Source organism: Morone saxatilis, unplaced genomic scaffold (genome assembly GCF_004916995.1).
Source record: "Morone saxatilis isolate NCDOM2014 unplaced genomic scaffold, NCSU_SB_2.0 Contig12, whole genome shotgun sequence".
Taxonomy (NCBI): Eukaryota; Metazoa; Chordata; class Actinopteri; family Moronidae; genus Morone; species Morone saxatilis.
The window spans coordinates 19,814,117-19,829,080 of record NW_023339674.1 but is presented as its reverse complement, the minus strand read 5'-3'; the positions used below and the strand labels follow the sequence as shown (position 1 = coordinate 19,829,080).

General features: G+C 43.6%; 2 protein-coding genes across 6 annotated transcripts in view; one reads left to right on the top strand and one right to left on the bottom strand.

Annotated features, from left to right (window-relative positions):
• Positions 1-257: 257 nt before the first annotated feature.
• Positions 258-14,964, bottom strand: part of ralgps2 (Ral GEF with PH domain and SH3 binding motif 2) — a gene marked incomplete at its 3' end in the record, with an annotated part of 64,438 nt that continues 49,731 nt past the window's right edge. For 3 of the 4 annotated variants that reach the window (XM_035653164.1, XM_035653167.1, XM_035653166.1), the window contains 8 exon segments: positions 258-363; positions 1,254-1,331; positions 1,941-1,995; positions 2,090-2,241; positions 2,404-2,542; positions 2,648-2,715; positions 2,946-3,036; positions 3,717-3,854. In XM_035653164.1, the coding sequence (XP_035509057.1) occupies positions 258-363; positions 1,254-1,331; positions 1,941-1,995; positions 2,090-2,241; positions 2,404-2,542; positions 2,648-2,715; positions 2,946-3,036; positions 3,717-3,854 (827 nt within the window). 4 annotated transcript variants of the gene reach the window in all.
• The window catches only part of angptl1a (angiopoietin-like 1a), a 15,616-nt gene continuing 6,494 nt past the window's right edge, over positions 5,843-14,964 (top strand). Inside the window, exon 1 of one of the 2 annotated variants that reach the window (XM_035653170.1) lies at positions 5,843-6,107. The gene's annotated coding sequence lies outside the window, so the exon portion shown is untranslated. Of the gene's footprint in view, positions 6,157-14,964 lie in introns of both variants that reach the window. The other variant, XM_035653169.1, reaches the window with a different exon arrangement.

Here is a 14,964-nt window from a genome sequence, read left to right as displayed (position 1 = left end):
CAAGGCAAACAAAAGCAGTGGGGAATGCAAGAATGATCAGAGGGAAAGAGAATTACAGTAAGTATAAGGATCAGACAGAAACAGAGATGTTCTGCAGGTTAAGGAGTCCCTGAGGTGCTATATCTGCGCTCTGCAGACAGCATTTATTGCCCATCTGCTCATGTATAGTTGTAGGTAGGTATATATGTATGAACAGCACATGGACACATGCACGTGTACATATGAGTGTGTGTGTGCGTGTGTGTGCAGGTTCTTACTGTTGGTTTCTTGCCCTCCTTGAGCACAGTCTTCCGCCTCAGCACTCCCTGCACTGTGACCGCTCCGGGATACAAGTGAACTGCGAGCTCTTCGGACTCCGCTGAGCTACAACAGGACAAAGACAAACATTACAAGCTATACACACCAACATTCACACAGGAGAACATGCATGTACTCATGCATGCACACATAACAGATCAAATCACAGATGAACTAGTAGTAAAAAAACAAAAAGGCAGATGCAATCTGAAAAGCCACCTTAAAACTACATCTTTGCCCATCTTGTTTTTACAGAAGTGAATTTCACAGATATAAATCTAAACACTGGTATCTCAGAGAGAGGAGCAGAGACGGACAAGGTGGTGTGCAGATTGTGTCTGTCTGGAGGATCAGAGCAGGAAGCCCAGTGCAGGAGCCCAGTGAAGCCTGGTGGAAAGAGAGAGAGACCCATCCCTAACCGCAAGGGACGCTTAATATGCAACGTCCGTGAGAATTGTCTTTAATAATCCTGAAGAGTCTGTTCCTCTCTACCTCAGGAATGAGGATGTAACAGTTTGTTTCCAGTAACACATGAAGCTGAGTGTGACTTTGGAAACTCATTTTTAGCTCCAACCTGTCAAAGATGTTGGAACTTATCAAGAGACGATATCTATGTTGACTATGAGCTCTCTGTGTGTATGTATGTGTGTGTGAGAGTGAGGCAGACATGCAAGAAGATTAATAAGGCAAAAAAGGTAGATTATAGACTGATGGTACGCAGCAAAAGATGAAGAATCATGACCCCAAACCGATCCTTTGCCCATCACCTGATTCAGGATTCCGCCAGCACACACACACACACACACACGCACACACGCACGCTTCCCACCACAAGATTATCCCAGCACTACACACACACTGCACCAGCAGCAGGCCCCTTGCAGGGATAAAGTGAAGTGAGGATAAGAGAGGGTTTGTTTGAGGTCAGGCTGGTTTTCCGGTCGGGGCGTGTGTACCTGCTGGGCCTCAGGACTCCTCTGTAGGGGATGCGGGCCACACGGGTCACTGGGCCCAGAGAATGATAGAACCGAGTCCTGTTCAGGATAGGATAAGACAGGATAGGATAGGGGGCACGGGACACTGTTAGGGCTGTGTGGGTGTTTTTTTTTTTTTTTTGTTGTCTGTTGTTTGTTTTTCCCTTCAAATTGCATTGGTTAGGGCTAGATGGAGGAGCGGTCATTTGGTTAGAAGAGTTATTGATGAAATGTGTGTTTAAAGGGTCATTCAATAAATAGGTTAAAGAAATAAGGTTAATGATTTTCAGGCCAGTTGAATCTTGAGCTGTGCATCTTTATTTCAGAACTAGTGAATGTGGCTGCAAACACTTGGCACAGTGGGACTACTGGTTAGGGGATTTAAATGTTAAGCACTTAATACATTTCAGGCTGCTGAAGAAACAGAAGCATCTGAGAGCAGCAGTGGAGGGATGAGGTACGATGGCTCTGGTTGCGAGGCTAAAAAGCGAGGCTGGGCATGGCATTTGTGTGTGTGTGAGCTTTAATGGCGGATCACTGCGCATAGCTGTGTCTTGAGGCCAGAGCTTTGGAAAAATCATACAATCACATCTGGGATGGGGATATTTTTATGATCTTACATGTGGATGTGATGAAAAAGCTCTGCAGACATGGACGTATTAACCTTACCTCTCAAAAGCTGGCCAAGACACCTCTTCACTGAGCTCAGAGCCCTCGCTGCTCCCTGTTTACAGAGACACATCATCACAAAAAATACACAACATGTGGTTGAAGATACAAACTGTGTGTGATATTAAGTATGCATGTGAAAGTCTTACCAAGTGAAATACCGCTGGACAGAGTTGAGCTCTCTGCTTGTCCCCTGGTGGGACTGTGGCTCTCCATCACACTGTCATCTAACAGATGGCGAGAACCAGCATTGGGGAACGTAGCGCTTTTAAACTCTACTGTATTCATCTTATGGATGAAACTATATGGACACCGAAGCCAGCAGAGAAGGAAAAATAAGGAGAGGAGAACAAAGAAAGAGGTAAGTATTCTTTGCTTTCTTGACATTGTTTTTCAAATTCTGATTTATTGATTTAATTATGGTTTTCAGGCCATCATCTTCATTATTAACACAAAAACTGACTTGTAGCCCAGGCTGTGGCACTTCCTGTGTCCGTAGGGCAGCAGGTTCCTGGGGGAGGGCGGTGTGGCTGGGACTTTGGTTCCTTCAGCTGCTATCATACATTTACGGCCGCAGAGAGGAGATGCTGAGGCCTCCTGGCCTGTAGGTAAGAGTGGGTGGGAAGGACAGATTTATAGACCAGGAAGAACAGAAACAAAATGAGATGATGAACAGGTATAATTCTACATTAAAACACCCAACTGACCGACAAGATCCTCTTTGGAGGCGTTTGCGCGTGGTGTGCTGGTTCCTGGCTCAATCTTCTGTGACAACCTAAATAAAGAACAGTCAGCTTGAATTGTGAATTTCCCATCAGAAAAATAATTATGGGGAAGGAAGTTTTTTTGGGAAACACAGATGAGGCAGCAAGCAATAAAATCAGAAACAGGATAAAAAAATCCTGGCAGGAAATTGCTCCTATGACTAAACCAGAAATTATGCTTGGTGTCCATCTGAGTTGGCCAACAGTTGCTACAGAGTATTCTGTAAGTTTTGTTTCTTACTTGTAATTGTCGTCCTCCACAAACTTCTGCAGCTCCTCAATATACCTGACTGAGTTGAGATACTTCTGTACATGAGGCAACACTGGTATATCTGAAATGGGGAAGATGATGACAAACATGAACATAAATTTGTTTATGTGAACCTTATGTGTTACTAAAACTGCCAAGATATGGAGGCTATAAAGTATGTCTGGATGTCTGAGGATAACAATTTACTAATAATATGAAACTATTTGAATATCTACTACCCATATGCTGGGGGACCTGTAAGCTGTAGCACTGAATAATAAGCAAGAACAGCAAGACTATAGTGAAACCAGTCCAAAACATGTGGAGAATAGGGTATTGTGCCTCCTCATCTGGACTTGGGTTTTCTTTTTCCCCCCACAAATTAAAAATAGGAAATTTCCTACAATGGTTAGTTTTGAGTGCAAATTAAGGAAATTAATGAGTATACTTAATGAATAGCAAAGATTCTTTCATTACATCTCCATGGCAACAGAACAATAGCGACCAAGGCTATGATGGAGTTTTGCTCCAGCCTTTATACTGATTTATTCCTCCTTTGTGTTCATTTTTGTTCCTCCATGATGGAGATAATCACATGTCAGAGTACGGTGAGGACTTGGAGTTTGGACAGATCAGCTGACCTCCTCACAGATACATTAGCTAGGTGGATGTTGGTCTGGGTCCTCTAGTTTTTCCTGTCCCTATCCCACACTGCCATCCCACGAACGTGTGACTGTGAGTGAGTTGTGTATCTAAACGTACCGTAGGTACAGGATCTCTGCAGGTCCGATATGATTCTGAGAATGTTGTTCATCAGGTTTGATCTCTGCTCGTTCTCCAGTATGCTGCCCGTGGAGGGATAGGCCGAATCTATATACGTCAGATCAGACAGGTACATCCCTGAAACAGAGCGGCAGACAGAAAAAGATTTTACAGCAAACTGGGAGAAATACACAGCCCTCTTCCCTCACCCTTTACTGAGACCAGGGCCCCAGTGCGAGCCAAATGAGGACAGCGTCCATCTGTTGGAGGTGTTACATTAAGCACAAGTGGGGACCACAGGGATTTTCCTGCTTGCTCATTAGAAAGCAAACACTTAAGACACAAACAAGGCTGGACATCATAATAGGCCACATTTCCTTGGATGCATGATGCAAGTGCCATGCAGCTGTGAATTTCTTGGTGTGAGGACCAGCTGGTAATCGCAGAATGCTTGTTTGAAAACAGAGAGAAACAAGAACCATGCACAAACTGTCATATCTGCATAAACTTTGCTCCAGTTTCAAACAACTTTTTGCCCTGATCTGCTCCCCACAGATCTAAATGAGTGCCTTGAGTGGATGACTTATCTTCTCTTCAAGGCCATCTATCTTTCACCCCTGTTCCCTCTCTCCATGCCTCTTTTTGGCAGACTTGGAGGCTGAGATTCTTAGTCTCTCATTACATAAATATTAACATGAAGAGACAAACCCAGGAGCAGCTTCCCACCACTCTGAAAACGGAGATTAACAAGCTTCAGAAGTGAACTGTTGGTGTGCTTTTCCTCCTTTCTCTCTTGCTCAATGTGTCTTTCACACGCCAACGTCAAGATTGAGTGCAGATGTAAGAAAAGTTATCACACAGTAGACTACATGACACCCCACATCCCCCTTTCCTTGGAAAACAGTGCAAGATTCACAGATGTGTGCACATACACAGCCATTTATAACACTGTGCATGCAGAGTCTAAACACAGATGCATAAATAAGCAATGACAACACAACTGCAGGACCAAATCCAGTAGATAAAAGGGCCAAAACCTCATCTTCAGGATACCATATAAACACACAAACACAACACAATCTGATTAGAATAAGAGAGAGAGGGGCACTGAGTGCAGGAGTTACAGGTCACAAGTGTTTGGAGAAGCAGCTGTAAGGGGGAAAAGTGAGAGATGGGGAGAAGAGGAAGAAAGGGATCCTGAAGGCTTAACCGCTGTAGCTGCTCTTCTGAAAGCTTGTCAGGGATAACAGCAGTTAGTCATGCACAAATCCATACTGCCTGGAACACCCACAGACAGATGCATGCTCAGAGGACCGGCGGTTAGCGTAGACAGACACTTTACATGTGGCAAAACTTGGATGAAAAGAGGATCCTGTTGGGAAGGAGGGAAGAAATGGGGTCACAACGTATTGGAGAAAACTTAATCTTCTATCTGCTCTTTTAAGCCAGTTATCTAAATAATATCTTTTAAATATTTCAGCACCGAAAAAACAAAACAAAAAATAAACATATCTGTCCATGTCTTACACACCTAAACACAGTAAAGTAAATGACAGCAGCGATAAGGAGCAGGTAAAGACCAGACAAGCTCAGACTACACCTGGAGCAAGGATTTTGCTCCAATAACAAATCAGTTTTATCTGCCTTCCTTTTTCTCTGGCTCTCACAGCTGAAGCTCAACAGGAAGCTGCTCCAAAACCTCGGCAGCATTACAATCAGCTCTTCCCAGTGCTAAAGGAGAAGGCAGGAGGGGAGGGGGATTGCGGGTTGTAATCAAAGAAGTAAGGGTCAAAGCAGCTCGTGTCTGAGCCCCAGACTCAGCAAAAACACTTCTGAATTCAAACAAGTCTTGTTTCCTTTCACTCAGCTCACTTCTTCTATACAAGAGCAATGAAGGTCATTGTTGAGGATGGGAAACTTAATGAGGCGACACTGTTATTCTCTTTTTCTGTCTTTTTTCCCCCATCAGAGTGACATCAGAGGTAGGCTGGGCCACTCAAAAAAAAAAAAAGAAAAAAAAAAAAAGAAAAAGGAGGCAATCTCAAACTCCCACACCCTCATCCCCCTTCTCCTCCCCCTCTCTTCCTCCTTCCCCTCCCTCTTTCTAGTCTCCCTCATCCTTTGTGAAAAACTCAAGGCATCAGTCGTCAGAGCTCAGTCTGTTGAAGTGGCCGGCTATTGAACCATGCCCCAGCCCAAGCCCCAGGACAGCTGAGGTCCACAGGGAGGAGCACATCTTTGAGGAAGTAGGGCCTTGGCAAAACCTTATGTTGTGATTTTCAGCTGCAGGACAGAAGGAGTGAGTGGAGGGGAGCACCTCAGAAGACTGGGACAGAGAGAGAGATGAGTCCTGAGCACTGCAGCTCGGTGAAGACACAATACAATACACAGGTGAAACTATAACTGCAGGAAACACACCCTCACTACTGGTAACAAAAAGGTAAATGTTGCCTGAGTTCATTCTGTTTTCAAGTTTGTTTTTTGGAGTGCATGTGTGGAGGTGTATGTATGAGTATGTGTGTCAGGGCAGCTGTGAGAGCTCTGGCTGAGAGGTTGGAGAGGTTAGGACGTTTCGTGACTGGAGGCTCCGGCTGCAGACAGAAACATTTAGCAACGCTTCTTTAGCTTTCCTCTGGAGTCTGAGGCCTGGGATATACTGTGTACAGCATGCTGAGAACTGTAAAATGTGACCTACTGTACAATATACCAAGTAAGGGATGTTAAAAGTGTCTGGGATGCAATTTGTTCTAGGCAAAATGCAGGGATGTAAGTATGATGTTGGTGATTTTTGTGTAGAAGGTACATTTTAATTGAACAATGCAAAGACAAACACTTAATAATGATAATAATGAAACAAAGGTTTTAGTCATTGGTGTCTAAGTGTGTTCTACTGGATGTAACAGGAAGAAACACCCCCACTTAACCTAAAACTTACACTACGCCCAACCTGAAGAGAAACAGAAAGAGAGAGAGAACAAAAAGTAAAGAGAAAGAAAAGTAGGGCATTCCAGCTAAACACTTGAGGGAGGCTGATCTGTTCAGATGGAGAGATTTGAGTTGTGGAGCCAGGCTTGTTTATTTTTTCTTGGCTTCTGGTTTCCTAATACAGCACCATCTGAGCTTGGCTGCTAACAGGGGTGCAGGGATGGAGCAGAGTTAACCTCAAGTGGATCAGGGGATTTAAGATCAGTATCATTAAATTACCGATAATGAAGGTGGTGACCTTTGTCTTCTTCCAGTCCACTGCATAATCCTGTTTACGTGGGGGTCGTGAGATCATATATTCAGAAAATACATTGTAGTTTGTTAAAGTCTCAGAGAATACAAGTCCCTTTCACAAGGTCGTGTTTGGGGAAAGCATCCAACCCTAACCACATCCTTTATCAAATATACCCTGTGGACATGAGTCACTTCAGTCACAACCTTGCCATGATAGCAAAAGCTTTGAACACTAATAACATCAATCTGCTACACCTCCATATCACCAACTCACAATTATCTTCAAATGTTTTCACTTATGTCCCGGCCTGTTGGTGGGATCTGTGGAAAATATTCTGTTCACTACAAAGCCACATCTGTGAATGCTGTAAACGACCATGAGAGAGAGGACAGTGCTGAGCGCACACACACACACACACACACCACACACACACACACCACACACACACACACACCACACCAACACACAACCCTTTAGAGCTAAAAAGAGCCAAAGCTTGAGGAAAAAGGCAAAAATGAGGGAATGGCAAAAAGGCTAGAGAAAGCAATTCGTGAGGTGTTCTTTCTTTGTCGGTTACAGTAATAAATCATAATATCAATACCTCCCAAAGAGTTCAGCATGAAAAAAAAAAAGGAAAGCTAAAAAGATAAAGAGAAGGAGGGAGCAGCTGTCTGAGAAATATCCAGAACATTCCGTGCTGGAGCCGAAGTGCTTGGCCCTCGGGTTCACCTGAAACTCGGGTGCATGGGGGACAGAGGCCTGGGAGAAAGCTTTAAATGGGTCATTACAACCAATCCACACATAAACCAACCATTCGCCTAAACCTCACACTGGGCTATAAATTACAACAGAATTTCTGTTTGATGTCTTTCCTATTTAAAGGTTTTAAAACTCCCAGGACAAGCCAATAAATAGTGGTCAGGTAGTGCATAGTAGACTGTCAGAGCCAGTTAACCACTGCCCTCCCCCAGCCTCTCTGTCACACACTATGTTGTAACACAGCAGGAGATTGATAGCTCACTCAGCCAGCACCAGCCAACTGTGTTTTGTGGACGATGGGCATGCAGCCAATTGTATCTCACTATTTGACCTGAGGCTGTATGTGTGTGTGGACCCTTCACAGACGCAGATGTGTAGCTGACAACTCAGGTGATCTTATCAGTAAAAACACACAGGAGCAGACACAGATAAGACACACACACACACACAGGCTTGTCCCGAAACCGAATGCTCTTTCACAGTGCTGACCACACGCAGTTAAATCCAACCACAGCAGACCAAGCCGGACACATTATGTTCTTAAAACTCAAACCTACATTACCAGCTACAAGGCTGCCTGTAGCATTATTGGAATTCTCTGAAGAATAGGGGTGGGGGAAAAAATAAGAGCTGTAGCAAAATTCGAAGGAAAGCCTTTAGCTGCAGAGTGAAGCTCATTTAGAATCCCCCTAATGAGAGCTTGGATACAGTTGAACGGACAGGTCACCAAAGGGAGGAAGAGGTCAGCCAGGAGGTCGGGACAAACAGACAAGAGAAGTGGAGGCATGCAACTAAGTGGAGCCGGTGGGCAATGAGTGTGCGTAATGCCGTGTGTGGGAATTTATGAGCTCTTCCTTGCTGATTCAACTAATAGAAAGCATGTGCAGTCGGAGGTATGAGCTTAAGGTGAGGTGTGACTCAGAGGAGAAGTAAAACCAAGAAAAGAGTATGAGTGGCTACGAGTAATCTCCTAAAAAAAAAAAAAATTTACACCATCCAGCCAAACAAACATTTATATAAAGGCTGTAACATTTTACGCACCCTCCTCCTGGCTCTCCTCTCTCCCCTGACCCTCCTCCAGCTCTTTTCTAATGCTTGAAACTGTAGCAGCAGCATGTATTCGTTCAAAGCCAAGTGTCACTTTACGAGTTTAATTTAATCAGAGAGAAAACCCACCTGAAAGTAAAAGCTAATCTGTCAGCCTGGGTAATAAATTCCTGGGGTAGGAACTAGCTTAAGATGATGTCAACTGCAGGGATTTTGTTATGCAATAATTATTATACTGCCCACACATATCATTGTGAGTGCGCGTACAAGGAGAGTTGTGTTGGGGGCGGTGGGGTGTTTGTGGAGGATGAGTGTTGCAGAGAGATGGAGTGATGGAGGCCAGGGTTGGAGAGTTGACAGTCCTTATCTTGACAAATGATGACAGATGGAGAGGTACAGGCTCATGTGAGCTCTGTCCCCTGGATACCCCGAACATAAGAATGGCGTGTTTGTGCATTTATGTGTGTGTTGTGCAAAAAGGACGAAGAGGGGGAACCCGTTTTCCACAAAGACCAATTGATTACAGGGGTTGTGGAGCGGACGGGTGGGGGGGGTGTTAGGGGTGAGGTAGAGGAAGGGTGGGGCTACACCCTAATCCCACATATAGACCTCTGACCCCAACATCAGCCCACATGTTTAGAGTTTCACTACAGAAGAAGGAAAACAGATGGGGGCCAGGGGCCTCGGGGAGTTTTTGGGGGCACCCTCCTCAGTAATATAGCATCATGAAGGTAGACAACTCAGTAGCTGGAAAGCAAGAGGCAGGAACCCCTTCTGGGTTTTTTTTTTTTTATTGGGTTGGTTGTATTCCAACCACAGGCTAATGTCTTCCTAAACAGAACCACTTAATCTAACACGTCTTCGTTTTTCCACCTCATCCTTCAGTTTTTTAACTCTACGGGAGGCTCCAGTCCCAATTACTAGCTTAAGTTATAAATGTAGAGAAAATCCTATTCTAGCTCTTTCGATCTGCCCTGATTTCCCTTTTAATATTTCCAGCATGCACTGTTTAATGAGGACATATAAACCACCATTAATACTGAACCACAATGTATTTCCCATTCCACTGTGGTAGCAGTATTTAATCTTCGTGAGGGTCCTTTCATTTTGTTGATGAGGCTTTTACGAGTTTTTCCCTTGTTGTTGTTAGTGGTGTTTTAAAGTGTGTCGATTTGCACTGTTGTTTTTGTTTTCATTAATTGTTTCATGGGAGTTCTTTTACTACTTCCCCCACTCATGTGGTGTTCACCTCTCCAGCCTCCTGTCCTTGATAACCTCACATCTTTGCTATTTCGCTCTCATTTCCCCGCAGCTCAGTAACCAATTGTTTAAGCAAGCAACAAAGAATGAGTCAATTTGCGTCTATTGTGGACAGAGTGTATTAGTGGTCATGTAACTTAGCTACGTTGACAAAGAACGGTGGCCGGTGACATCATGTGTGGATGAGATGCTGGGAGGAAGTCGGTCTCTGGCTGAGTACCAACAGTACGGCTGGCTGAGCTCCATGTTGTCATGTAAAGCATTGCTGCTGTTTATTGTTGCTCCAAATCCAAACCCTCATCTCTCTTTCCCCATCCTCCTTTTTGTTTTCTCTCTTCTCTCTTTCTTCTGACCAGTGATGATGTGTTGTGTGTTTTGGGGCATTTTGGACTTGTTGTGGGAAAGTCTGAGGACCAGATGGGGGAGTGGAAGCTGGGGCTTTTGAGGCTTGGAAATACATTGGCTATGAAATATATAAATACATTTAGGCCAACTCTTTCTCCCCCGCTTGTTGAACTGCAATCAATCAGGCTGCAGACTGACACATCAAAATTGGTAAATCACCGCAGGAGACGCACTGAGACAAGGAGCTCTGCAGCCCACGCAGTGAAACAGTCAAAAGATACCTCTGGCGGGATGACAGACTGATACATGCAAGAACAGCCCAGTGCACTCTACCAAATGTACCAGCAGATGACCACAACAGATTCTCCTCGCTTGTATTCATTTAGTGTGAGCACAAAGCATCAGGAAAGATGGAAACCATCGAGTTTGATTGTCTGACTTTCTTGTAAGACTATTAAATGTGATGTACACAACAAATCCTCCCGTCCTGTATAATGTTTAGAGGTGATGTATCAACAGTATGGCCATTTGAGGAGGTACTCGTGGTGTATGAGTGTATGTTACAGGTACAATAAATAGTGCTTGATATTGTATGATGGTGACTTCAATGGGATCCATCCCAAAGAGTACAAACCTGCAGTGAGCCAATTTTCCATGGAAGTAGTTTATACCAATTGTTTATTAAGCAGTTTGCTTTGGCTCAGCTCACAAAATGATGCCTGTGTTCTCGGAGCCAATACATACAGAGCAACCTGAAGCCACAAGTGTGACATATGGCCATCTTTCTGAGGTAACAACCAACATTAATTATGCTGTTTAACCAACGAGGCAAAACAAATTCTTCCTGTCTAGCAGTAACGTAAGCAGCTTAATGAGTTCTCTGGTCATTTCCTCTCTGACGACATGCAGAAAAGAATTATTTGTCTCCTACTCAAGCACAAAGCCAATCGCCATTCATGTACAACATCAGCTCCTACACAGAAAACCAAGGTAGAAGAAAGCCGGTGTCCTCTCACACACACACCTCCAGAGTGAGTGTGGGGTGATTAAAGCAAGCCAAACCGTATCTGAAATTGTTAGTCAGCTGTGGGCTTTCATTAAGTCAATCAACAACACTGATCACAGTAAAATCAAAGCCAGGGACATAGCTTTGCACCGCACCACTGTACTTTTAATGTCTGCCTGTGTATAACTGAAAAATATGGACATGTGTGTGCATTTGTATGTGGCATAAGGTGTCAGCACGGCACTAAGCTTTTTAATTATCATTAGATAAATAAAGCAAAGCCTCAGGTCTGAGAAAGCCAACTTTACTGTTTAATTCAAAGAGCTGTAGAACTGTAATGATGCAACAAACAGCGTGAACAACAACAACCACAGTATGGAGTACAGACCTACAGATGCACATATGACACTTTGATTTCAGAAGATGACAGAGCTAGTTTGATGGGCTTAAACCGTAACATGATTGTGTATTGCTCAATTGAAAATGATTCCCAGTTGGATAAAAGAGTGTGTGGTAAAAAGAGCAAAGAAACTCAGTTACATATAAATATTGTCTGTCCTGTTACAATAACAGCCATGAAAATAAATCAAACCGTAGCTCAGACAGAGAGAGGCAGAGAGACAGACAGTGGGAGTGAGGACAATTAAAAAGCCACTGTCATATGTCTTCTGACTATTAATAACTATTAGCGGGGTGAGGACCCAGCAGTGCACTTGGGAAGACTTATGAAGCTCATACTGTTGCCAAAATATAAGGCAGGCGGAGTTAGAGGCCTGCTGCAAATCCTTTCTACCACACAGTGGTTTCACACGGTTGTTACTGAATACAAGAGCTGTTTGTCGGTAGGGCTGAGCCGACAAGAAATTTAATAAATCCTATTTATATTAAGGGGAAAATGTGTTTCAATTTCTCCTGATTGCTTGTAGTTATGACTTTCATGTCTCTGCAATCTGCTGCTTAAGTGATTTAGCTGTAACCAAAAGACCTGGAGAGAAAGTAAAGAGGAAAGAAAGTATTCAAAAGCGGAAGAAAAGGAAAGTTAGGAGGAGGGGATTTACGCAGAGAGGAAATTAATTAAATAGAAAGAAAAAGGCAGCGTAAAGAGTGCAAATTTCTCAAGGCTAAAAAAAGGAATATGAGTATTTCATCTTGCTCAAGTTATGTCCATGATGCATGGTCAGGAAGGGAAAGAGGGCCATGACCCACTTTCTACCACTTTCTTAGTCCCCTCCATCTTTAACCCACTACTGTCTGTGCTTTGGTTCAGCCTTACAATGCAATTCCAGCTATATAATACCCAAGAATAAGATACATGATGTGAGGGAACATTGCTCATACATAACAGACATGTGAACTTTTGTCTTTGTCTAGCATATTGACACCAAACTTGTATTAACTTTGTTATAAAAATTCACACATAGATTTCCCAGTGCTTCCATTGTAAGCTAAACCCGTACTGAGCAGAAGTATTGAGTCAGGTTTTAATGCAGCCTGTTGAGAAACATCCACGTGGTTTCTAGTCAGGCATGCCTGGACTTTTATTAGTTGTTGCTTCTTTTGTTGTTGAATCTGAAAAGTGCCAGATGTGAGCTACTGTTGGCATAATGGCCCCCTTCCATCACTGCAGAACCAACATATTCAAGTAGGGCAGCTGCACTGATCGGTACCAAACGTGATATATTAAAACTGCTGCTCTCAGCTTGCATAAAGAAATACAAATTTCCAGTCTGTAAAACAAAAACACAATGTATTGGTGTAATGACTGCATCCACAGTGTGTGAAGACACATTTGCATTTATAAAAGGTGAACACTTTGTTTTCCACCCAATAGCAAAGCAAGCCCCCAAGCACTTGAGCAGTGTTTAGTTTTGGTAGAAAAAAGAAGCCACTCTGCTTGTTCTGAGGAAACACTTTAAACTTGGTACCCTCACAACACACTGGTGACCTCTCAATGTTTCCTGGAATGTCTTTGATATGTTGTGATTCCATGAAAGAGATTAGGCCCCTCGTACTCAGAACCACCACCCAAGAGGAAATCAAGCTCCAGAAGACAGAGAGGAGAGGGAAATAAAGAAGGGCAGAGAATGAAAACGGGAATGTCAAGAAAGAGATGGGAAATGAGGGAGGTGATAACTGATGGATGATTCGTAGTGTTGCCTTCCCTGTTCATGCTTAGGGGGCATGTAGATGGCTGTAGATGATGGCGAATAAGGACACTATGGCGCTCACAGCAACGGTATAAAAGCCAGACATAGTTTGGAAGAGAAGACACTTCAGAACTGATACTGCTGATGCTGCTGTTAAAGTCATTAGCAGCTCTCACTGAGGTCAGCAAGGATACAGTACCTGGTTACGCTGTCAGACACACCGGCTGCTGGAAAAACACACGACCATGAAAATGAATAACGTCTCTGGATAGTCATGCACACATGGTACTCAATCATACAGATGGACACACACAAGCTTATGCATACCAGCAAGAGTACGCGCACACACTAGAGATCTGCAGTGCTAGCTGTAATAATGTCCCCTCTCGACACTGCTCCAAGTGACAGAATTGCCAGAATTCCTAAAGAACCACAATGGCGTCATATGGGAGACACACAGGGCCTGAGTTTTAGGGTGGGGGTAGGACTTAACGATGTGGCACTGAGTAAAGACTGACTGAAGAGTGATGGAGTGGATTAGGAAGACTAGACAGTCTTGGCCTTGCGAAGGCCCGGGCCAGGGTGTTAAATGAAGCAGTGTATACGTCTGTGTGTGAGTGTTTTTGTGCTTGTGCACTGATGAGAAACAGAGCTAGAATCAGCAGGGATGAGAAAGAGGCAAGGGAACGCCAGCAGTCGCCCCTCAAATTAGACAGGGCTGAAGACAACTCTGCATAAACTGTTTTCCTGCCTTCGTCTCACACCCCTGTAGTGCCTGTGTATTTGTAAAATCTTTCAAGTGAAACGCAAACACTACCTCCTACTAAACATTCCTGAAGGATGTATGGAGCCACGTGGAGCAGTGAGCATATTTAACTTGTCTCACAGGAAGCAGCATTGGAATTGGGGGTCAATGTATTTTACAGTGCAAGCAGGCAACTGTTGTAGGGGACAATAAGGTCAGATCTCTGAGCAGGAAGGCCTTTTTGACCAAATACTTAAAAAACAAAAGGACATAAAAAGGAATCAGATGCTAAGAGGTCCTTAAACAATTTCAGTTTGCATCTCCATTGCATCCAAACAAGAGGTAAAGATTAGAATAATCACAAATTAAAAGTAATGACGGTTTGTTATGTAATTTTGCATGTTGATAGTGCTGCTTGAAACAATATTGAAGGAGATGCAAAAGTAGAGAGGGAGACTGAATACAACAGTGAAGTAGTATGCCCATATCAAAACGGTGGTGAAGAGAGTGCATTTTATTTATTTAGTTTTGGTGTGTAATTGCATTGAAAAAATGAGGAAGTAATATCAAGCTACTCCCTTTTAATTACGCTCATTTTAGACCAGCCCAGAAGACTCTGAAGCTGTGGCTGTATAGGGCTCAGAAATTACAGTATGACCAAGAAACCTAAACTGGAACAAGATTCCTGTGGCCAACGTGCTCAATAGTTGCTGGTTTTC